At 42.1% G+C, this 26,048-nt stretch overlaps 2 protein-coding genes across 9 annotated transcripts in view; one reads left to right on the top strand and one right to left on the bottom strand.

The window, feature by feature from the left end:
* The window catches only part of hmbsb (hydroxymethylbilane synthase, b), a 40,082-nt gene extending 28,464 nt beyond the window's left edge, over positions 1 to 11,618 (bottom strand). For 2 of the 8 annotated variants that reach the window (XM_063038503.1, XM_063038507.1), the window contains exons 1-3: positions 11,464 to 11,618; positions 3,554 to 3,622; positions 262 to 334 (exon numbers count right to left, since the gene is read on the bottom strand). In XM_063038503.1, coding sequence (XP_062894573.1) covers positions 262 to 334; positions 3,554 to 3,622; positions 11,464 to 11,493 — 172 coding nt within the window. In that variant the 5' untranslated portion in view covers positions 11,494 to 11,618. The other 6 variants (XM_063038505.1, XM_063038504.1, XM_063038506.1 and 3 more) reach the window with 6 other exon arrangements.
* A 9,942-nt stretch (positions 11,619 to 21,560) lies between these two features.
* The window catches only part of LOC134340756 (uncharacterized), a 33,053-nt gene continuing 28,565 nt past the window's right edge, over positions 21,561 to 26,048 (top strand). Inside the window, exons 1-2 of the mRNA XM_063038240.1 lie at positions 21,561 to 22,213; positions 25,727 to 25,867. Coding sequence (XP_062894310.1) covers positions 22,167 to 22,213; positions 25,727 to 25,867 — 188 coding nt within the window. The 5' untranslated portion in view covers positions 21,561 to 22,166. The remainder of the gene's footprint in view (positions 22,214 to 25,726; positions 25,868 to 26,048) is intronic.

The following is a 26,048-nucleotide window of genomic DNA, read 5'->3' as shown; positions in this document are numbered from 1 at the left end:
AAGGAAATGCAGTTAGATATCATCTGCGTGGATTTTCAGAAGGCATGAATTCCACACAAAAAGGCTAGTTAGTAAAACTGAGGCCTGTGGAAACAAAGGTCCACAGTCCAGATAGAAAGTTGCCATAAAATAAGTTCAGATTCCCTAAAGATGACTGGCACCCAGTTTAAATGGCTGACCCAATTTGTCTGTGTAGTTGTTGATACAGAATTGTAAATCTTTAGTTTTTCCATATCTGCTGATCCCCATGCTTGTACATACCGATTTCGAGCTGTGCATGTGGGTAATGTTCTTTCAGCATGTTCATCACAGTGCCAGTCTGAGTCCGAGCAAGCTGGGAAAAGCAAACCAAGACATGGCTCATCTCAAACACAATGTGTACAGTAAGGAGGAAACACAAATCTCACTGGAATAAAGGATCAGTTACAGATGAACAGAACTTATAAATTCAAATGAACTCATTTTTGTTCTGAGGTTGCAAGCAAATTAATTGACAATGCAATAAGCTTGTTAGTAATTTACCCCAAACTCAGGAATTGACCTTTCAGCCGTGACCAAACTCATTTATGTACAAGCTGGATTCAGTCTCAAAAACATCGCCAATAAAATACTCCCAGGTTGAGTTATAGCATAAAAAATGAGCACTTTTACAATGTTATAGGGATGGACAATCAAAGCTGGCCTTGCCAAAGATGTCCATTTCATGAAAGTGAGTGACCTTAAAGGTACTTCGCATCCGGAGTTTCTCCGGTTAGCAGACGATTTCCCTCCACGCCTCTCTAACGTAGTGGGGAACCTCGTACGAGGCAAGTTACAGCAGTGGTTTGCCAGGTGAGTTTCCAAAGAGATCACCAGCTCGTAACCCAGCACGGATGGAAAGCGTGCAGGGGAGCCAGCTGGATTCGAACTCGGCACCTTTCGTCCCAAAGTCCGGCGCTGATGCCGCTACGCCACCAGTTGGGTCTCAATAGTAGAATGCATAACTAAAATTATGATTCCCTTGAGCACACATTTGTCTGGAATAGTGATAATTAGGAGGATATTCTAAACATGATGGTTAAAAGTACAACATGGTAGATCTGAAGAAATAGATTCCCCTAGTGGGGTATTCAAGAATCAGGGGTTGTGGAGGGATATGGGAGGGGGTGCGCATAATTGATGATTCAGTTGTACATTCTATCATGGTGAAACAAAGCCAGTCCGCATACCTAAGCACAATACAGTGAATTGGAGGGCAGGAAGGAAGCAGACCAAGGAAACAGGGATGTGGGCAAATTTATGCTTGTGTCCATCTCTCTGTGGTAACTTTGTACAGCAGATCCTGGTCTCAAGTAGTCCAGGAATTTCTTGACATCCTGTCAAAACTCTGTGGTAACATGCACAAATAATTCACACTCAGCAATTTTCTACTTCCAATGGAGTGTCATCCTGAATCGTGAGAGACATCTAGAAGAATAATCAATAATAAATTTTTGAGAGCATACAGGTGTCCCCCGCTTTTCGAACATTCGCTTTACGACACCTCGCTGTTACAAAAGACCTACATTAGTTACCTGTTTTCACTAACAGAAGCTGTTTTCACTGTTATGAAAAAAGGCAGCGTGCGCCCCGAGCAGCCAAGCTCCTCCCACGGAACTGCATTCTAGCCGGCATTGCTTAAACACGTGCCTGTGAGCATCTGTGCTTTATGTCGATTTATTTTGAGCATCCGCTTGCAAGACAAGTTCTAAGGTATCAGAAAAGCCTAAAAGAGCTCGTAAGGGTGTTGCACTTAGTGTAAAACTAGACGTAATTAAGCGTTTCAATCGTGGTGAACAAAGTAAGGACAAAGTGAGTTTGGCTTGTGGAAGTTGACGAAGATGATGTTGAAGCAGTTTTGGCATTCCATGACCAAGAACTGATAGATGAAGAACTGATGCAATTGGAAGAGGAAAGGATAACAATCAAAACTGAATGCAGTAGCGAACGGACCAAAAGTGAAGTCGTCCAGGAACTGAACATGAAGCAACTGCATGAGATTTTCGCTGCAATGATAAAGTACGACTTTAATTTTGAAAGGGTACGTCAGGTTAGGGCATATTTGCAGGATGGTTTGAGTGCTTACAAGAACTGTATGATAGAAAAATGCGCGAGGCTAAGCAGTCAAGCAAGTCTTCCACATCAGCCACAGCAGACGACGAACCTCGACCTTCGACATCGAGGCAGGCAGACATAGAAGAAACTGACCTGACTGCCCTAATGGAAACAGACGATGAGATGACACCCCAGTGTCCCACCACCCCAACCTCCGACGACTCAGCCTAACACACCATCATCAGTGTGCTCGGCGCTGTCTTCCCGATTCTGGTAAGTGATACTACACTATACATACATTATTTCTACTTTATATAGGCTGTGTATTTTTATGTGTTATTTGGTATGATTTGGCAGCTTCATAGCTTAAAGGTTACTGGAGAGAGTGCTTCTGCCGAAAGCGCTCGCGTCGGGTGTTTCTGCTGAGAGCGTTCGCGCCGGGTGTTTCTGCCGAGAGCGCTCGCGCCGGGTGTTTCTGCCGAGAGCGCTCGCGCCGGGTGTTTCTGCCGAGAGTGCTTGCATGAGATTTTCACTACGGTGGACAGTGCAGCGATTGCAGAAAAGAATTTCTACTTTATATAGGCTGTGTATTTATCATATCATTCCTGCTTTTACTATATGTTACTGTTATTTTAGGTTTTATGTGTCATTTGGCATGATTTGGTAGGTTTTTTTTGAGTCTGTGAACGCTCACAAATTTTTCTCATATAATGGTAATTGCTTCTTCACTTTACGACATTCCGGCTTACGAACCGTTTCATAGGAACGCTGTACCTTCGGATGGCGGGGGAGACCTGTATCTTTATCATTGAATCTAATGCATGCAGCTGTCTTGTGAACCTGCCCATTACATTCAAATAAAACAGGCCTGGAGAGCTGAAATGTGGTGGCAGATCACTAGCCTTGGGTTATTTTGGGTCCAGGTTGTGCTGGTGCATCAGTGATTGGTCATCTTCAGATCACATGTAGCTGGTAGAGACAAAGCTGTGCATGATGACAGCAATACCCTTCCAGAATTAAAATTCTATGGCGGTAGAGATTGTTGATGAAACTTAGAATTGCTTCCTAAGATGCTACCCCATCATAAGTGCTATGAAGTAATCTGTTAAAGGAATTCTCAGAACAAAGGCACTTATCTGGATAGTCCACCTGTCCCTCCCTTTAGTTTTATCTGCAAATCTCCCACAATTCTCTTTCTAGTGACTCTGCCTCAAACAGATATAATTCTGTAGGTATGGATAAGTGACAGACTGAATGGGAACAGCCCTTTCCACCCCTATTTGAAGGTACTGTTACAGATTACACAGTGGCACTGCACAGTTTATGACTGAAAGCTAAATATTCAGACTATAAAACATGCCCAATATAATTAAACAATACGTAATTCAACCTTGAGTGAAATAAAACACTTAAAATTCAGTACAACTAGTTTTCAAGTTAGTGGGAAATCTTTTGAAAACTTTGAAATAAAACAACCTACTTGGCTTTTTCTTGTTCCAACTCGGATGATTCGAGAAGAATTCTCTTTCGCATTGTGGGAAGCAGAGCTCTAAAACAAAATGTGAATAACTTAATGGAAAGAAATACTGAATGGACAGCCACTGCACAATAGGAAAATAGTCACTTAACAAATCAATTAAAAATAAAAGTCTGCAGCAATCGAATTTTCAACTGAAACTGTCGACTGCGAAAGCAATTTTGCAGAACACAATGGTGCCAAAACACAAAAGTAGTTTATTTTGTAAACAGAAAGTAATGTGTGTTTTTGAATCTATAATCAGTCCTAGAAAGGGTGTATAACATTAGCTGGGAACCTGTAAATCTTCTCAAAAATAGGATTATTTTATTTTATTTCCTCTGTGCATTGCTATGCTTCAGTAAGTAAAACCTTGGAAGATTTAACTCATTCAAGGTTAAATCTTTGAATCCTCTGCAGCTCCTGAGGAAGACTTCTATTTCTGTTAGCAATAGAACAAAGAGCTTGAATAATTGCAGAAATATATTTTGAACCCTGGTATTTTCAAGCAGGAATACCATCAAACTTCCACAAAGTATTGTTTTATGACCAGAGTGTACACGTTGGGTGCTTTAACTAAAACCAGTATTTTCTGTAGCCTACAACTTATCTTCACTTATTTATCACTATTGAAAACTGTGCAGTAATTGACTTCCAAAGTGAGTACAACGTAAGGACACTGCACACCCTGCCTAGCTCATCTTCCGCAGAAACCCATCAAACTATACGTCCCTCATTCCCGCCCAAAACAACCACAGCAATATCTCACTGTTACTTGATTGACTATGGCCCCACCCAGCTATCTCCTACTTTATGAAGTACTTACAGAACATAGAACAGAAAAGTACAAGATCAGCCCTTTGATTCACAACACTTATGCCGGCCATAAAGCCAGACTAAACTAAACCCATCTGCTTGTACGTGATTTATGATTGCATGTTGATCTATATCCCTCCATTGTCTGCATGTTCATGTACTTATCTAAATGCCTGTTAAAACCCAGTATCATATCTTCTTCCACTAACCCCCCTCCCCTTGCAATGCATTCCAGGTACCCACCACTCTCTGTATAAAAAATGACAACTTGCTTCACACAATATTTTGAAACTGTCCCTCTCTCACCTAATGCTAATAACCTCTAGTATTTAACATTTCTATTCTGGAAAAAAGGGATTCTATCCATCTTATCTGTTGCTCTCATAATTTCATATAACTCCTGTCAGGCATCCTTTAGACACTGACACTCCAGAGAAAAGATTCCAAGTTTGTCCAACCTTCCTCACAGCCAATTCTCTCTAATCTAGGTAACTTCCTGGTGAACCTCGACCGTATCTTCTCTAAAGCTTCCATATCTGTCCTGTGATGGGGCGACCCGAACTTTACAATACTTCAAATGTGGCTTAAGCAAAGATTTGTACAGCTGCAGCAAAACTTGCCACCTTTGTCTGACCAAAGAAGGCAAGCATGCTGTACACCCGCTTTGCCATCTCATTTGCTATTTTCTGAGAGCTATCAACTTGCACTGCACCCTTTCCTCAATAGTTACTGTGGATCAATTACATGGCATTGAACTCTCCTCCACACTGGAATACAGAAGCTAGCCTAGGCTTTTTGGATCAGACAATAAAATGAGGCACAATTTCTTTGTTTAGTACAAATAAAACATCATTTGCGCCACACAGTGTGATTTTATTTCTTATTTTACACAATATTCATTCTTTATTTAAAACCACTAAATAGATAGCATTGCACATTGTGGTAACACACCATGCACAACGTGCTTGTTCTTGCAGAACGTGGCTCCAGGCCAACATCCCATGCACCGACAATCTACAAGTAGTGACACTCAGGGACTCAGGATATATATTTCTCTGTCACTGTATGTTTTATGTGCAACATGTGCTGTGTGCAATTGTTGGGACTGAGTTTTGCACCTTGGTCCAGGAGGAACACTGCTTCGTTACGCTGTATTCACGTGTATGGTTTAATTACAATTAAACCTAAACTCGTATATTCGACTGCAAAAATAATCCATTGATAATAAAGGGTGTCATGAGAAGTTCGGGCATTTATAGCAAAAAAAAGATAATTTAATCTACAAAATTAATTTCACTACACAGCTCCTTCTGCCCATAATCCTGCATTTCCTTCTGCTTCAAATGAGGTTTGTCCTTCTAGTTCTTAGATGCTGAGTGCTTGCAGCAGCCTTGGCAAATTAGTGTAGCATATTTCATGGATGGTGCATGATTTACTGGTAATAGAGGGGGTGAACATTGTAAACAGATATGCACTATTTTATGTTTCTAACCTCTGTATAAAGAAGTTTTTGCTCCTCTCTTAAATTACTCCTCAGTAAAGTGTTGGATTTTTTTTCCACAGAATCTCCAACTAGTTGAAACAATCTACTTTGTTTATCATCTAATCATTTTTTTATTTAAAAAATCAACTTTTTACTGTTTGTTATTCCGTCTTTCAGAAGAGCTATTAAACCAAGATCCTGCCTACTCTCTCAGGTTAACGTAAAACAGCCTTCTGCACTATTTGAAGAGCAATGAGTTCGTAGTATCCTAACCAATTTTTGTACCCAATCAACTTGACTAAAGGCAAAATATCCAGCTAGTACCATATGATTGTGGAACCATTCAGGGCACAAATTGGATACTACATTTTGCTACTTTACATGAATGATTATAATTCAAGTGTACACCCCTTTGCTGTAATACTGAGAAACTTGGCAGTTCCACAAGTGTTAAATAAACACCTGTTTTTGTGTAGTAACAACACATTTAAAACTATTGAACACACTATTGCTACAGAGAACAGTACAGCACAGGAACAAGCCCTTCAGTCATGTCTATGTTGACCGCGATGCCAATTTAAACTAATCCTATCTGCCTCCCCGTGGTCTATATTTCTCTATTCTCTGTCCCTTCATGCATCTGTCAAAATGCATCGAAGTCATGATGTAAAGTGAAGAGATATGCATGCTCCTTTCTTTCTGTGACTTAAATATTAGTTTGCACTCACAAATCTTTATTCTGAATGTCACATTCTTTGTCCTTATAAAATTAAAAAGCAACCCAGTTCTCTCCAATTTATAAAAATTCAATGACACAGGAGCCCATTCAGCTCATCATCCCAACCCAGCCAGGAAGTTATTCAGCATATTCCCACTTTCTAGCTCCTGGTCTTTGGCCTCATTGTTTAAAATGATGCCACCCACATCAATGTCCATCTTAACTATGGTGGGTTTTCTGCCTCCATCACACTGTCAGATACTAAGCTGCAGATTCTCACTACTGCATGCATGAAAATACAGTCCACTCAGATCCTTCTACTTATGACTTGATTCAGTACTCTTTGGTTAGACCTTTTCTGGAGGGAAATACTTTGCAAAGGTTTATCATTCACATCCTTCAGTCCCTCCTTTCCATCCCACAATAAGCTCTCACTGAACTTGACAATTCTCAATCCTTGCTTTCTTCCATACATGACTCTTGCCATTTTCTATTAAATTAACTCACGACTTGGTAACAAAGTTTTTGGTGATTCATTTTGGTATTCAGTTTCTGGATGAACAAATGTAAGAATTAAAAAGAACATTTTCAGAAATTTCAAGCTGAATTTGGACACGTCCAACAATTACTTGTAAAAATGTTCTCCATAGTTTACATAAGAACATACGAAATAGGGGCACGTGTAGACCTCTTGACCCAGTAAGCCTCTTCCACCATTCAATGAGATCCTGGCTGATCTAGTTGTGGACTCAGCTCTACCTACCCATTTCATCACCATACCCCTTAATTCAAGTGCAATACAAAAACCTAACGAATTCTATCTTAAATACATTTAATAAGGTAGCTTCTACTGCTTCTTTGAGCAGAGAATTTTAAATTTACTACTCTCTAGAAAAACCAGTTCCTCCTTATCTACCCTAAATCTACTCCTCTGAATCTTGAGGCTACGTCCCCTAGTTCTGTCTTTTTGGCATCTATCTTGTCATAATTTTATGTTTCTATAAAATTCCCTCTCATTCTTCTGAATTCCAGTGAATTGGGTCACCTGGGTCTTTATCTTTCCTCTCATAGGCTAACCCCTTAATCTCTAGGGAGAAAATGTGCAATTCAGTTAAGTTAAATAATTTCCTCCATTTTTATAAAAAAATACCATTCCAGTCTCTAAACACAAAGATATCCTTACATTTGTACTTAACACTAATCAATAGCTCACCAAGTCACTTGCTGACATCTTCTACAACTTTTCCAAAGTCTCAGGAGATTAAGTTCAGTGCCAGTAAGTGGCAGATAAAAGCAAAGTTGGAGTACTTATCCATGCAAAAGAACCTCCCCCTACAATGACTCAGTTTTTCAGCCCAAGTGGCTCAAAAGATAATTTTTCCACGAAACAACAGACAAGACATAGGAATTACAAGAAGTGACAATAGTTAAGCAATGGGGGACAGAGGTGGCGGTGGGGGGGAGGGGGGACTTAAAGTATAATGACTTGAGTAGTTCTACACAAGGACTTATTTATAAACAAAAGTTTCATAAAACTGAAATATGCAGTTTATTATGAAAACAGCTTTTAATTAAGTTTGCCTTTTTATTTATGCCCATCAGAACCACAAGGCATCCAGGTGTCCAATTGCAATGAAAGTCCTATTTCCTTTCCTACTCACCTGGCATTACCTATCACCTTCCAGCTATCCTCCTTCCCCTCCCCCAACTTTTTATCCTGGCAGTTTCCCGGTTCCTTTCCAGTCCTGATGAAGGGTCTCGGCCCAGAATGCTAACTGTTTATTCATTTCCATAGATGCTGCCTGACCTGCTGAGTTCCTCCAGCAGGTCCAGCAGTGTTGCTCCCTATTTGCCTTCCAGTTCTCAAACCACTTATCAGTACTATTAGATGTCAGTACTGTTTGAAATTGTGCTTTATTGATTTTTGAGTAATGGAAGACAAAAACCAGCAAAAGGGTGTAGGTGTAGAAGAATCATAGGACTTAGAGTTTGCCATAGGTGTTGGTTTGCCATAAATGAAGGAAGGATTGGTAAACACATCAACTTGAAAATGAAGTTATGGAGGGCAGTTAGCTGGGGAGGAAGAAAATCCAGGGAAAGCAGGCTGAAGACAAGGAACCAAGTGGAAACCAGGTCGATATCTGACACCTCCCTTCCACAACCTCACTGTCTCTGTCTTCGGAGACAACTTATCTATTACAAACCCACAGATTCTCACAGCTACCTGGACTACACCTCGTCCCACCCTGCTACTTGTAAAAACGCCATCCCCTACTCTCAATTCCTCCACCGCATCTGCTCTCAGGATGAGGCTTTTCATTCCAGAATGAAGGATATGTCCTCCTTTTTCAAAGAAAGGGGCTTCCCTTCCTCCACTATCAATGCTGCCCCCAACTGCATCTCCTTCATTTCACGCAAGTCTGCTCTTACCCCCATCCTCCCACCACCCTACCAGGGATTAGGGTTCCTCTTGTCCTCACCCACCACCCCACCAGCCTCCGCATCCAGCACATAATCCTCCGAAACTTCTGCCACCTCCAATGGGATCCCACCAGCAAGCACATCTTTCCCTCCCCCCCACTTGCTGCTTTCCGCAGGGATTGCTCCCTACGTGACTCCCTTGTCCATTCGTCCCTCCCCACTGGTCTCCCTCTTGGCACTTATCCTTGCAAGCGGAACAAGTGCTACATCTGCCCCTATACCTCCTCCCTCACTACCACTCAGGGCCCCAAACAATCCTTCCAGGTGAAGTGACACTTAACCAGCGAGTCTTTTGGGGTTATTTACTGTGTTCGGTGCTCCCAGTGTGGCCTTCTGTATATCAGCAATACATGGCATAGATTGGGAGACCGCTTCACCAAACATCTACGCTCCATTGACCGGAACAAGCGGGATCTCCCAGTGACCACCCATTTTAATTCCACTTCCCATTTCCATATGTCCATCCATGGCTTCCTCCACTGTAGTGATGAAACTAAACTTATGTTGGAGGAACACCTTATATTCTGTTTGGGTAGCCTCCAACCTGATGGCATGAACATTGATTTCTCAAACTTCCAGTAATAGCCCCTCACCCCCCACCATTTCCCATCCCCTTTTCCCTCTCTCACCTTATCTCCTTGTCTGCCCATCGCCTCCCTCTGGTGCTCCCGCCCCCTTTTTCTTTCTCCCATGGCCTTCTGTCTCTTTCACCAATTAACTTCCCAGCTCTTTACTTCATCCCTCCCCCTCCAGGTTTCACCTACCACCTAATGTTTCTCTCTCCTCTACCCCCATCTTTTAAATCTTCTCCTCAGCCTTTTTTTCCTCGAGTCCTGCCGAAGGGTTTTGGCCCGAAACATCAATTATGTATTTTTTCCCCCCATTGATGCTGCCTGACCTGCTGAGTTCCTCCAGCATTTTGTGTGTGTTACCAGGTGAAAGGTTTGCACGGTGAGATACAAGCCAATGATGGGTTGTGGAAAGAGAGGACACCAGTTTGGGATGACCAGGGAGATCACTAATTTGGGTAAAAGGGTAATGGAGCCACAAAAACACCAGTGCCCACATCAATTGATGTGAATAGTTGGGGAGGACCAATTAAAAAAAAAAGGGGGGGAATGACAGGAGACAACAAACCAGTAACATGGGAAGAGGGTATGGACATGGGTCTTTAACATGGTGGAAGGTCCAAAGACATGGCAGTGAGGGAGTAGGAGGTGGCAGCAGTGGCAGGACATGTGGTGGGGGAGGGAGGTTGTAAAGGAAGGGAATGGGAGGATGAGGAGTTAGATGGGGATAGGATTACCAAACAGGACAAAGGTTTAGGGGCAGAAATGATATTGATGGGGGAGCTCTGAAGGGAACAGGCATCCACTGGTGTGGGTGATTGGTGGGGAATGTGGGTCAACCTGTAAATTAGTGGTGGGCACATGAATGGACCTTCTGCAGCAAGAATATGTAATATCAGGGGGAGAAATAAAATAAGATGGAGTAGTAACAGAGGAGAATGGGAGGAGCATACAGTTTAGAAATGTGGCAGGGAAGGAGCAGGCCAGAGAGGAAGACGGGTTGGATGTGTGGAAAAAGAAAATGGCAACGAAGGGGAAGGGGAAAGACAGGTCAGGGACACTTCACAAATAGTCCCTTCAGTTCACAGGATCTGCACAATCATCAACCAACCATTTACAATTATCCTACATTAATTACAGTTTTTATTCTCCCCACGTTCTCATCAACTCCTGCTAATGGCTATCTAACCTACCAATCAGCTTATCTTTGGGATGTGGGAGGAAATCAGATTACAGGGAGAATCTGCACATTTCACAAAAACACCAGCAAGGATTCTGGAGTAGCAAAGGAAGGCTGTAAAAGGCAAAAAGGAAACGAAAGGAGGAAGTGAGATGAAATAGAAGCGAATAAAGGTATATCAATGTGACAGAAAGATGGACGTGCCAATATGTTGGAGGAAGCAGATGCCAGGGAGGAGGCGAGGGCTGCGACAGGGGAAGGACGTGCCAGGGAATGATGTTGGGGGGGGAGAAGGAGGGGAAGAACGTGAAAATAAGATAGGAGGAAGACATGCCAGAGGGTGAGGTCAGGGCTATGACTGTAGAAAGACTTACCAATGTGACAGGGGAGTGAGGTGAGAGCTGTGACAAGAGGACCGGGTTTCGATATAGTTCTTGATTAAAGCAATACTGTATGTGCGTATACGCAGGGAAGAGAAGAATGTAACAAGGGCCGTTCCCTGAAACGGAGAGCCAAGGGTAATTTGAGGGCACCCCGAACGTTCCCCACAGGCCAATCAACCTTTCGGGGCGGGACATCCGGTGCATATTTCGCCCTTATTCCCTGAAAAGTTGGCCCCTCACTCACCCGCACTTCTTTCGCCGTATTTTCATCCATTACCCTAGATAGGAGCGTCACTCAAAGAAATGGACAAAATTCTCGATCTTCCAAGTGGGAAATTAAATGAGATTTAAAGATGCCTTCTCCTTAACGCCGGCATACGCTCCCTGATAGCGCCATTTTCCAAGACGTCACATCCTACTGAATGAACTACGCATGCGCAGGCTGAAGGGGGGGGTTTAACATTCATCAAAGGTTGACCTCGGAAGTTTCTGCGATTTTATGTTTGAGTTACAAATCCACTTTAAATTTTAAAATTGATGCAGTGTGCATGTTACAGGCCGCATCTCACTAAATGAGTAACAGTAAGCAATTTGATCCTTAGAACCTACTCTGTCAGTTATCAAGATGATGGTAAATCTTCTGAGTTCCAATGTTCTCTACTATCCCCATATCCTTTTACTTCCTTAACATCCAGAAATCTATTAGTCTTTGTTATGATTGACATCAGTGAATATTTCTTCATGGCCTTCCACAGTAGAGAATTCCAATGAGTCACACCTTCCAAGTATTTATCTCAGTCCGAAAAGGTTCACCCTTATCCTCACAACACCCATCAAAGTTGCTGGTGAACGCAGCAGGCCAGGCAGCATCTCTAGGAAGAGGTACAGTTGACGTTTCGGGCCGAGACCCTTCGTCAGGACTAACTGAAAGAAGAGCTAGTAAGAGATTTGAAAGTGGGAGGGGGAGGGAGAGATCCAAAATGATAGGAGAAGACAGGAGGGGAAGGGATGGAGCCAGGAGCTGGACAGGTGATTGTCAAAAGGGATATGAGAGGATCATGGGACAGGAGGCCTAGGGAAAAGGAAAAGGGGGCGGGGGGGAACCCAGAGGATGGGCAAGGAGTATAGTCAGAGGGACAGAGGGAGAAAAAGGAGAGTGAGAGAAAGAATGTGTGTATATAAATAATGAATGGGATATGAGGGGGAGGTGGGGCATTAGCGGAAGTTTGAGAAGTCAATGTTCATGCCATCAGGCTGGAGGCTACCCAGACGAAATATAAGGTGTTGTTCCTCTAACCTGAGTGTGGCTTCAGCTTTACAGTAGAGGAGGCCGTGGATAGACATGTCAGAATGGGAATGGGTTGTGGAATTAAAACGTGTGTCTACTGGGAGATCCTGCTTTCTCTGGTGGACAGTAGCTCTTTCTTCAGTTAGTCCTGACGAAGGGTCTCAGCCTGAAACGTCGACTGTACCTCTTCCTAGAGATGCTACCTGGCCTGCTGCGTTCACCAGCAACTTTGATGTGTGTTGCTTGAATTTCCAGCATCTGCAGAATTCCTCATGTTTACCCTTGTCCTTAGAATGTGATCCCTGTTTCTGAAATCCTCGAGCAAGGGTATCATCCTTCTTCTCAATTCTATGAGAATTTTGGAAATTTCAATGGCATCATCTCTTGTTCTTTAGAGTTGACCATAAGATATGGGAGAATTAGTCCATCAAGTCTGCTCCACCATTTCATCCATTTCCTTCTCAACCCCATTTTCCTGTTGTACGCCATATCCTTCCATGCCCTAACTAATAAGAATTTATCAACCTCCGCCTTAAATACACCCAATGACTTGGCCCCCACAGCTGCCTGTGGCAACGAATTCCACAGATTTACCACTCTCTGGCTAAAGAAATTCCTCCTCACCTCCATTCTAAAAGGACACCCTTCTATTTTGAGACTGTGTCCCCTGGTCTTAGACTCCCCCAGATACGAAACATCCTCTCCACATCCACTCTATCAAGGCCTTTCACCATTTGATAGGTTTTACTGAGGTCACCCTTCATTCTGAATTCCAGTGAGTAGAGGCCCAGAGCCACCAAATGCTCCTCATGACAAGGCTTTCAAACCTGGAATCATTTTCATGAACTTCCTTTAAACCCTCTCCAATGTCAGCTCATCCTTTCTTAGATAAGGGGCTCAAAACTGCTCACAATACTTTATAAAACCTTAACATTACATCCTCATTTTTATATTGTAGTCCTCTCCAAATTAATGCTAACATAGCATTTGCCTTCCTCACCACAGACTCAACCTGGAAATTAACATTCAAGGAATCCTGCACGAGGACTCCCAAGTCCCTTTGCACTGCATAGTTTTGAAGTTTCTTACCATTTAGAAAATAGTCTATGCTTTCATTTCTTCTACCAAAGTGCATGACCATACACTTCCCAACACAGTATTCCATCTTCCACTTCTTTGCCCATTCTCTTAACCTGTCTAAGTTCCTTCTGTAGCCTGCCTGCTTGCTCACCACTACCTGCCCCTCCACCTATCTTCGTATCGTTCACAAACTTGGTCGCAAAGCCATCAATTGTCATCCAAAAATCTTTGATATATAACGTAAGTAGAAGCAGGCCCAACACATATCCCTGTAGAATACCAGCAGCCAACCGGAAAAGCCTCCCTTTAATCCCACACTTTGCCTCCTGCCAATCAGCCAATGCTCGAAGCATGTTAGTATCATTCCTGTAATACCATGGGCTCTTAATTTGTTAAGTAGCCTCATGTGTGGCACCTTGACAAAGGCCTTCTGAAAATCCAAGTGCACCACATCAACCGATTCTCCTGTCTATCCTGCTTGATATTTCTTCAAATAATTCCAAAAAATTTTGTTGGGCAAGATTTTTCCTTAAGGAAATCATGCTGACTTCAGCCTGTTTTATCATGTATCTCCAAGTACCCTGAAACCACATCTTTAACAATCAACTCCAACATCTTCCCAAACACTGAGGTCAGACTAACTGGCCTATAGTTTCCTTTCTTCAGTCTCTCTCCCTTCTTGAAGAGCAGAGTAACATTTGCAACTTTCCAGTCTTCCGTAACCATTCCAGAATCTAGTGATTCTTGAAAGATCATTACTAACGCCTCCACAATCTCTTCAGCTACCCCTTTCTGAACCCTGGGGTGTAAATCATCTGGTCCAGGTGACTTACCTACCTTTCAGCTTCCCAAGCACTTTTTCCCGAAATGGCAACTTCACTCACTTCTGCCCCCTGACACTCTCAAACTTCCTGCACACTGCTAGCATCTTCCACAGTGAAATCTGATGTAAAATACTTATTCAATTTGTCTTCCATTTCTTTATCCCCAATTACTGCCTCTCCAACATCATTTTCCAGGGGTCCAATATTAACTCTCACCTCTCTTTTACACTTTATATGTCTGAAGAAATTTTTGGTATCCTCTTTAATATTATTGGCTAACATACCTTCACATACCATCTTCAGTTCAGTTTTCGTTTATTGTCATTTAGAAATGCATGCATTAAAAAAATGATACAACATTCCTCCAGAATGATATCACAAGAAAACACAGGACAAACCAAGATTAAAACTGACAAAACCACATAATTATAACTAATAGTTACAACAGGGCAAAGCAATACCATAATTTGATAAAGAGCAGACCATGGGCACGGTGAAAAAAAAGTCTCAAAGTCCCGATAGACTTATCATCCCAAGCAGGCGGCAGAAGGGAGGAACTCTCCCCGCCATGAACCCCCAAACGCCGCCAACTCACTGATGCAGCACCATTGGAAGCACCTGACCGCAGCGGACTCTGAGTCTGTCCGAAAACTTTGAGCCTCCGACCAGCCCCTCTGACACAGCCTCTCCGAGCACCATCCTCTACTGAGCACTTTGACCCCGCCCCAGCCGCCAAGCAACAAGCAAAGCCGAGGACTCGGGGCCTTCTCCTCCAGAGATTCTGGATCATACAGTAGCAGCAGCAGCGAAGCAGGCATTTCAGAAGTTTCACCAGATGTCCCTCTGTGCTCTCACATCCGTCTCCATCAAATCAGGATTGTGCACGGCACCCTACTTGACAAATAACAGATATCACTACTGGAGTGGCTGCTGCGAGCTACGTCGCACCGCCATCTTCCCACCACACCTTCTTTATGACTTTTTAAAAATACCTTCTGCTGGTTTTTAAAAGCTTCCCAATCCTCTAACTTCCCACAATTTTGTGCTCTATTATGTGACCTCTCTCTGGCTTTTATGTTGGCTCTGACTTGTCAGTTACGATTATGTCATCCTACCTTTAGAATACTTCTTCTTTGGGATGTATCTATCCGGTACCTTCTGAATTGCTCCCAGAAGCTCCAGCCGTTGCTGCTCTGTTGTCATCCCTGCCAGTGTTCCCTTCCAATCAATTTTGGCCAGCTCCTTTCTGATGCCTCTGTAATTTACTTTAATCCACTGTAATACTGATACATCTGACTTTAGCTTCTCCTTCTCAAATTGCTGGGTGAATTTTATCATTTAATGATCACTGTCTCCTAGGGGTTCCTTTACCTTAAGCTCTCTAATCAATTCTGGTTCATAACACAACACCCAATCCAGAATAGCTGATTCCCTAATGGGATCAACCATGAACTGCTCTAAAGAGCCACCTCATAACATTCTACAAATTCCCCCTCTTGGGATCTAGCTCCAACCTAATTTTCCCAATCTACCTGCATATTGAAATTCCCCATGACTATCGTAACATTGCCCTTTTGACATGCATTTTCTGTCTCCTGTTGTTATTTGTAGACTACATCTTTGCTACTGTTCGAAGGTCTGTAATATATTGTAACTCCCACCATGGTATTTTACCCTTGCAGTTTCTTAGCTCTGCCCACAATTCTGCACCCTCTGATCCAATTGTCTCCTTTTTCTAATGATTTTATTTCTTTTTTGTTTACCAACAGAGCCACCTCACCCCATCTGCCTACTATTCTGTCCTTTCAATACAAAGTGTATCTTTGGACATTAAGCTGTCAGCCATGATTCAGTGATGCTCACAACGTCATACATGCCATCCTGGAACCGTGCTACAAGTTCACCTACCTTATTGCAAATACTACATGCATTCAAATATTACACCTCCAGTCCTGTATTCGTGACCCTTTTTGATTTTGTCCCCCTTTTACATTGCAACTCATCCTGTTGACTGCAACTTTGTCCTATCATCAGCCTCTCCTTGCTAGCAGTCTCACTACAAACTGCCTCTGTTTGTAAACTATCTACCTCATCCTCAGCCCTACCACTCCAGTTCCCATCCCCCGAGAAATTAGTTTAAACCCTCCCCAACAGCTCTGGCAAACCTGCCTACAAGGATATTGGTCCTCCTCGGGTTCAGGTATAACCTGCCTCTTTTCTACAGGTTGTGCCTTTCCTAGAAGAGATCCCAATGATCCAGAAATCTGAACCCCTGCCCCCTGCACCAGTTCCACAGCTACACATTCATCTGCCAAATCATCCTATTCTTACCCTCATGGGCGTGTGGCACAGGCAGCAATCCAGAGATTACTACCCTAGAGCTCCAGCTTTTCAGCTTTCTACCTAGCTCCATAAAATCTCTCTTCAGGACCTTCCTCACCTTTCCTACCTACTTCATTGGTGCCAATATGTACCAAAACTTCAGGCTGCTCACACTCCCCCTTTTTAATGTCATGGTCCCAATCTGAGACAACCCTGACCCTGTCATCAGGCAGGCAACACACCATCCGGGTGTCTCTATTGTGTCCACAGAATCTCGTCTCTATTCTTCTAACTATGGAATCTCCTGTCACTACTGCAGTCCTCTTCACTTCTTTCAAGGCCAAGTCTATTCAATCTCACCAATACAGCAAATCCACCATTCCAGGAGCAAGTCTGATGAAATCTTTATTGGGCAGGGGTTCCCAACCTTTTTTATGCCATGGTCCAATACCATTAAGCAAGGGGTCTGTGGATCCCAGGTTGGGAACCCCTGCCCTAGGGCAATTACATCTTTTTAAATTGTAAATATTACTCTAGGTATGATCTCATCAAGATATGTTATAATTGTTAATATAAATCACAAAATGTAGATGCCGGAAAACTGAACTAAAAGCAGAAAATGCTGAAAACATTCAGCAGGTCAGGTGTCATCCTTTACAACCATAGTAAGACATCCTTTACAACCATAGTAAGACATCCTTACTCTTGGACCCAAATTTGTCATAATAAATGCCTGCAGACAAATTGCTTTCCGAACTATCTACTGCACCTGAATATTAGTTTTCAATGACTCATATCTAAGAAAACAATGCCCCTTTGAACATCAGCCTATTGCCAACTAGAAGGTTTCAACAACAGCTTATTTCACAATACTATTAGAGATGTTTCTATTGTTCTATCCATTCCTCACATACCCTTTCTCGGCTGTTCTCATAGAGGATCTTTGATCTGAAAATCTAACTCTGTTTCTGTTTCCACAGATGCGTCTGATCTGTTGAGTGATTAGAACATCTTCTGTTGTTATATCAGCTTTTTCCCGCCTATTGCTATTTGAAAAAAAAAATGCCATTCTGGTTTGTTTAACAGAGAAAATCCTCATATTTTACAACATTATTACCAAGTTTACTCTCACTTTTACTATTGATGAAAACTGAAGACCGGTATTATCTTCACATTTGAAAGGCATCTCTTCACATTTGAAAGTACTGTTAACAAAACATTTTTTCTCTTTTGTGAATCTGATAGAAGGTCTTCAACCTGAAATATTAACTTTTTCACTTTCCACAGAAGTAATAACAAAATATGTTTCCAGCATTTTTTGACTATTCGCTTTCTGACTATTTGTTGTAGTCAGTTTTTGCTGCATGTCCCAGTCTGAACCAATTCCCTGAACCTTCACATATTGGATTGATGGTGAAGGGAACAAAGGATCAGTTAGACCAGCAGCCAAAGAACATAATATCTTTTATTCTGCAGTTGTCTCTGACCCTGAGGCCACCTCAAACAAGTCACAAAGCTGATTTGTCTGTGAAATCAGTGGGTCTGAACAGCAGAAGGTGAAATTGTCTATGGAGACTTTGACTTGTGCTGCTGTCTGGATTAGCAGGGATCATCTCTGTTGTGTTCTTCCTGACGGTTTTGGTAAAAGGCTCATAAATAAGACAGCCTTGTCTACTCCAGATTTGAAAAGGAAGATTCCTACTGATAATTGTGCAGAGCAGTTGTGGATTCCCTCCCCAAAGCTCATTTTGATTTTTTTCTCCATTATATACTTAAGTGTTATTCTGTCAACGGCCTTCTCCTGATCTAAACTGACATTGTTGTAGGGATGAATTTAGTTGGGGCTTGGAGAATTCTCAGATGCTGTCCCAAACTCATTCTGCATGAGGGAACCATTTAAATAGAGATGTGGTACTTGGAGAAAACAGGGTAGGTATGTGTGTTTGATGTAAGTTGCAAGAAAAAGTTTGTGAACGCTTTGCAATTACCTGGTTTTCTGCATTAATTACTCATAAAATGTGGTCTGATCTTCATCTAAGTCACAATACACAATCTGCCTAAATGAATAACACATTAACAATTGTACTTCTTCTCATCAATGCTGGGTATACCATTTAAACAACATGGTCGAGGTTTTAAAAAAAAGTGACCATCTGGGGTAATGCCTTCTACAAAAGCTATTTGGAGTCAGGTATTCCAATCAATGAGATGAGATTGGAGGTATGGGTTGTAGAGGTGCCCTGCCCGATAAAAAAGGTACAGAAAGTCAGGTTACTGACAGAGCCTGCTCTTCTCAAGAAAGTTCTGTTTATGTGCACCATGCCTCGCTCAAAACAACTTTCAGAGGACATTAGAAGAATTGTAGAACAAAGATGAGAAATCTGCAGATGCTGGAAATCTAAGCAACATACACAAAATGCTGGAGGAACTCAGCAGGCCAGGCAGCATCTGTAGAAAAGAACACAGCTGACATTTTTGGCTGAGACCCTTCATCGGGACTGGAAAAAAAGATGAGGTTAGAGTAAGAAGGTGAGGGGAGGGGAGGAAGAAGTACAAGGTGGTAGGTGATAAGTTAAACTGGGAGGGGGGAGGGGTTGAAGTAAAGAGCTGGGAATCTGATAAGTGAAAGAGATAAAGGGCTGGAGAAGGGAAAATCTGATAGGAGAGGGTAGAAATAATGGAAGAAAGGGAAGGGAAAGGAGCACCAGAGGGAGGTGATGGGCAAGTAAGGAGACAAGGTGAGAAAGGGAAACAGGAATGGGAATGGTGAAGGGGGGGGGGTGCAATTACCAGTTCAACAAATTAATGTTCATGCCATCAGGGTAGAGGCTACCCAGATGGAATATAAGGTGTTGCTCCTCCAACCTGTGTGTGGCCTCATCGCAGCAATAGAGGCGGCCATGGGCCACCATCTCCTGCATGGCCACCCATTTCAATTCTGTTTCACTTCCTCCACCATCAATGCTGCTCCTACCCGCATCTCTTCCATTTCGTGCACATCTGTCCTCACCCCATCCTCCCACAACCCTACCAGGGATAGGGTTCCTCTTGTCCTCACCTACCACCCCAGTAGCCTCCGCTTTGCAGCACATAATCCTCTGTAACTCCCACCATCCCCAACAGGATCTCACCACCAAGCACACCTTTTCCTACCCCCCCCCCCGACTTTCTGATTTCCTCAGGGATCACTCCCTACGCAACTCCCTTGTCCATTTATCCCTTCCTACTGATCTCCCTCCTGGTACTTATCCTTGCAAGTGGAGCAAGAGCCATACCTACCCCTACACCTCCTCCCTCACTACCATTCAGGGCCCGAAAAGTCCTTCCAGGTGAGATGACACTTCACTTTTGAGTCTGTTGGGGTCATCTACTGTGTCCAGTGTTCCTGCTGTGGTTTCCTGTATATCTGTAAGATATAGATTGGGAGACTGCTTTGGCGAGAACTTATCCTACATCTGCCAGAGAAAGCTGGATCTCCTGGTGGTCACCTATTTCAATTCTACTTCCCATTCCCATTCTGACATGTCAGTCCATGGCCTCCTCTACTGCTGCAATGAGTTCACATTCAGGTTGGAGGAACAACACCTCATATTCCATTTGGGTAGCCTCCAACCTGATGACATGAGCATCAATTCCTTAAACTTCCAGCAATTGCCCCCCCCCCTTCACTATCTACATTCCTGTTTAAAAAGAAGAAAAATTGTGTTTTGGAATGACCAAATCAAAGTCCAGACCTTAACCCAATTGAGATGCTGTGGGATGACTTGAAGAGGATGGTTCATGCAAGGTATCCCAGAAATATTGATGAACTGAAAGAGTTTTGTATGGAGGAATGGTCTAAAATTCCTATTCCCCGTTGTGCAAGTCTAATTGGCAGCTCCAGTAAATGTTTGGTGGCAGTTATTGCTTCTAAGGAGGTTCTACCAGTAATTAAATACAAGGGTTCACATACTTTTTCCAGCCTGGTCTGTGAATGATTAAACAATGTGTTAAATAAAGACATGAAAAGTATAATTGTTTGTGTGTTATTAATTTAGGCATATTGTGCCTGTCTATTATTGTGACTTAGATGAAGGTCAGACCACATTTTGAGTAATTAATGCAGAAAACCAGATAATTGCAAAGGGTTCACAAACATTTTCTTGCAACTATATAGGTAGGTGGGGGGAGGAGGGAGGGAGAGGGAGAGAGAGAGAAAGAAAAAGAAAAAAAACACGGACAACTTTTGTTAGGTGGTTCAGAAGAAAATAAAGGAAAGGGATCCCACATTAAGACAGAGGATATTGCATACTTGATAGACTTATTTTTTGGAGGACAAGTGTTTAAAGTTACCAAGTCTAAATATATAGCTCTTCTTAATTTCACCACACTGTTGAAAAAAATCAATCAAGTTGATCAGCACTGCCAACCAGCCATTATTCCCAGCTCCAACAGCAATAAAATGAAAATTAAGGAGGAAATTATAAGAAAAGTCCAATCCCCAATCACTTCCAACGTGTCTTTTTTATCTGCAATGGGGTATTGGAAATTAATCTTTAATTTCCGGAGACTCTAAAATCGCCCGAAGGACAACGAATCTGGGAGTCTTAATTGCCACGAATTGATGAGCTCTGCATAGATATTACACAATGAACAGAAAATAAGAACATTAAAAACTTAAAACCTAGATGGGAAAGAAACTACGTCAGAGGGAGACAAAATAGAAGTCATAAAGACGAAAGAAAAGGTGTAGGTGGGGAACCTGGCGTTGCTTCGATACCGGGGCCGTCGCCAAGGTAACGGAACCCTGCAGGGCCTGGCTTGTGATCGGTTGTCGGTGGCGGGATTTGTAGGTGAGAGTCGAGCTATAGCCGGACATCCGTGTGTGTGTGTGTTCCAAACTAAAGGGATTAACCTCCCTAAAACAGACGTCGGTTACCAAGCCAACGGATAAATCCCGGCCGTGTATATATAATAATTACGGAACAATTCTCTTTACCGGCCAGTGAAAACTTTGAAGCGTATTCTCCGTTGCAGCCGATTCGTGTACACGCAACAGCTTTGCATTGGGCGGTGGAAGGGAATGAATTCGAGGAACTTGGTGTGATAGACTGTGTGGAAGACTTCAAATTTGTTAAATTCCAGCGTGTTACAGTATATTGCACTACTGTGAAGCGCCTGGAGACGTGTTACTATTACAAGTGCTTAACTTCGTATTTTAAAATTGTATCGTAATGCTTTAAAGTACATTGCACCGGATGAAAATTATCGCTAGGACACCACCCTGGAAATCAGTGGTTCAAGACGGTTCCCACCAGGGCAAAGGAAGATTACTAAAACTTCGGGTGGCAGCGGTGCCCATCCGCCCAATGATCTTTTAAAGTTTCAGTATTTGCTTTGTACTAAACTTCAGTACATACGATTTGTTTCATCTCCGGTTTGAAATCTTAACTCATGGCATCTTATAAAACTGAGAAAACCTGGGATGACTTGCAAGAAAGGTACGAAATGAGTGGTGTTCTTGCAGTATATTTCGTTTCAAGCTGTGATGTAAAGATTCCAAGACGTATTCCGCCTCATTCTCCGCCGTTACACAGATAGAAAATCCTCTTTTGCATTTCCTGAAATGTTTAAGACATTTTGATGGGATAGTGGAGTACCATTACTTTGCGTTTCATATGTATTGCAGATGTTCTTGTATCTTTCACCCTAACGCAGGATGAGAGAAGTGTCCCATATAAAAGGAACTCAGCAGGGTAGGCAGCATCTATGGAGAGGAATAGAGTCGACGTTTCTGGTCGAGACTCTTCATGTGGACTTAGCCCTAAACGTCGATGCTTTCTTCATAGATACTGCTTGACCTGCTGAGTTCCTCCAGCATTTTGTGTGCTGTTACTTTGGATTTCCAGCATCTGCAGAACCTCCTGTGTTTATGAGAGAATTGGATAAGAACTGATTTTCCCCATCTCTGCTCTTAAGGCAAAAACAGTTCTTTAAAAAGTTATTTTTGCCATTCTTTCACAGTATTATTTGATAAATTTGTAAATATACACAGAAGTTTTTATTTTGGGTTCAGTTCAGCTCTTATTTTGTACCATTTACATTATGCTACTTGTAGCTGTCAAAACATCTTGTTCAAAGTAAATTTATTATCAAAGTACATACATATCGCAATATATAACCCTGAGATTCATTTGCTTGTGGACAATCACAGCAAATACAAGAAACACAATAGAATCGATGAAAGACCACACCTAACAGGACAGAGAAACAACCAAGGTGCAAAAAAAACAACAAACTATGCAAACGCAAAAAGAAAGGGAAAAAAATACTAGATAAGCAATAAATATTGAGAACATGAGATGAAGAGTCCTTGAAAGTGAGTCCAACTCAGTTGGAATAGTTCAGTGATGGTGTGAATGAACTTATCCCATCTAGTTCAAGAGCCTGATGGTTGAGGGGTAATAACTGTTCCTAAACCTGGCAGTGTGGGTCCTGAGGCTCCTGTACCTCCTTCCTGATGCCAGCAGCGAGAAGGGAGCATAGCCTGGATGCTGGGGTCTTGTGTCTCATAGTATGTCATAGAAGTTCATTTGTTGTACATCTGCCCATTTTGTTGTCCTGGTGTCCTTTTGTTTTCTAAACTTCTAAAGAATGCATCATCTAATATTTCAAATTCTGATTGTACCCTTTGTATGCACTTGTCACAACCTCAGGATCTCTCAGTGTGCTTCACGGTGAAACTTTTGAGTTTTTACTTTGTACTATAGCTGTTTGTACATTGTACAGTTTGTGCGTAGCTTTTTTTGTACTATGGGATACGCAGCAGCTAATTTGTACACAGCAGGGTCCTACAAAGAGGATTGTGTTAATAACCTGATTTGTTAATTGTTGGTCATAGGATAAGTATTGTTCAAGATTTTGAGAAATACCTTGCTTTTCTTTGAATTGTAGTATGGGATCTTTTAAACACATATGAAAGATATTAGTTAAGAAAAGTGGTTACTCCCAACAGTACACCTTTCCCTCATGAGCTGACTTAAAATAAGGTTTATTTAGGGAGCAGTCCTGCAGAGGGGAAGAGCAAAATGTCTAACTAAAGTGGTTTCTGATAAAATTGTAGACAGGGTTGATGTGGAAATTCTGTTGATATGGTATGATGCACATAGTTATAAGGAGAGATTGGATAGGCTTTAGGAGAGATTCATTGGAATTCCAAAAAGCTACCACCCGATAGATTGAAGGCCATAAAAACAATTTTGAAAGCACAGGACTAAAGAGTGGCGTGGCAGGTTCCAGCACCCTTGTGACCCTGTGATTTTAGTCTCTGAGTCTGACTGACTTTCAAGGACTCTACAACTCATGTTCTCAATATTATTTATTTATTTATTTATTTATTATGTTTTTCCGTTTTGTATTTGCACAACTTGTTTTTTGCACATTGGTTGTTTGTCTTTATTTGTATGTAGTTTTTCATCGATTCTATTGTGTTTCAGAATCAGGTTTATTATCACTGGCATGTGCCGTGAAATTTGTTAACTTAGCAGCAGTTCAATGCGATACATAATATAGAAAAAAAAGAAAAAATAATAAGTATAAATCAATTATAGTATATGTGTATTGAATAGATTAAAAATTGTGCAAAAAACAGAAATAATATATATATTAAAAAAAAGTGAGGTTGTGTCCAAGGGTTCAATGTCCATTTAGCTGAGGGGAAGAAGCTGTTCCTGAATCACTGAGTGTGTGCCTTCAGGTTTTGGTACTTCCTGCCTGATGGTAACAGTGAGAAAAGGACATGCTGGAGGTGCTGGAGGTTCTTAATAATGGACACTGCCTTTCTGAGACACCGCTCCCTGAAGACGTCCTGGGTACTTTGTAAGCTAGTACCCAAGATGGAGCTGACTAGACTTACAACCCTCTGCAGCTTCTTTCGGTCCTGTGCAGTAGCCCCCCCCCCCACCATACCAGACAGTGATGCAGCCTGTCAGAATGCTCTCCACGGTACATCTATAGAAGTTTTTGAAAAGATTTAGTATGTCAACAAATACACTCAAACTCCTAATGAAGTATAGCTGCTTTCTTGCCTTCTTTATAACTGCATCGATATGTTGGGACCAGGTTAGATCCTCAGAGATCTTGACACCCAGGAATTTGAAACTGCTCACTCTCTCCACTTCTGATCCCTCTATGAGGATTGGTATGTGTGTGTGTATTCCTTTGTCTTGCCCTTCCTGAAGTCCACAATCAGCTCTTTCGTCTTACTGAAGTTGAGAGCAAGGTTGTTGCTGTTACACCACTCCACTATTTGGCATATCTTGCTCCTGTACGCTCTCTTGTCTCTATCTGAGATTCTACCAACAGTGGTTGGATTATCAGCAAATTTATAGATGCTTTGTATCTACTGTGAATGCCCGTAAGAAAATGAATCTCGGGGTAGTATATGGTGACATATAGTACACGTAAGCATAAGAGACTCTGCAGATATTGGAAATTCAGAGCAACACACACAAAATGCTAAATAAACTCAGCAGGTCAGGCAGCATCTATGGAAATGAATAAACAGTTGCCATTTTGGGCTGAGAACCTTCATCAAGACTGGAAAGGAAGGGTAAGATGCCAGAATAATCAGAATTAGAACAAGTACAGTATATAACCACTTTGATAATAAATTTTCATTGAAATTTGATATTTGAAGAAACAATTCACATTGACAGAGGGTCGAAATTCCAGGGGACATAGAATGAGGTGATTAGCAAAAGAAACTGAGAAATGAGGAAACATATATGCAGCGAATGGTTAAAATGTGAAATGTAGTATAGAGTCTAATTCAACTGCAGATAAATAAATATCCAATGAAAGAATTGTTAGGCTTTGGGCAGCAGGCTGGAGGGTGTAGTAGCTGGATTGCTCTTGTACAAAGCTGTTACAACGTGAAAAGGCCAAGTGGCCACCTTTTATGCTGTAACCATTTTTTTACTCTGAAAGCCCCTGATCAACCTATTCCATTGCAGTTTTAATCGTATCCGAATGCAGCTTGGCCTTGTTCCCCAGCCAGGATGGGAGAATCCTGTGGCTAGTGACGTTCATCAACGTGCTTTTTCAACGAGTCAGCATGACAGACAGAAGGTGCACTCCCCATCCAACCTGCCCAGGTATGTTTATTTAATTTTTTTTGTGAAACAGAAGGTCAGAAAGGGCCCTTTACCCCCACTGAATTAAATCATTACTAATGTGTACCTCAGTTCCATTCATGAGTATTTGCTTAATCCAACCTCAACCACAAAGTCCACATACTCTGTTCTGAAGCTTTCAAGTCACCTTCTATATCCACAG

This window comes from Mobula hypostoma, chromosome X2 (assembly GCF_963921235.1).
Source record: "Mobula hypostoma chromosome X2, sMobHyp1.1, whole genome shotgun sequence".
In the NCBI taxonomy this organism is placed as follows: Eukaryota; Metazoa; Chordata; class Chondrichthyes; order Myliobatiformes; family Myliobatidae; genus Mobula; species Mobula hypostoma.
The sequence above is the reverse complement of the archived record's forward strand: the minus strand, read 5'-3'. Positions and strand labels throughout refer to the sequence as shown.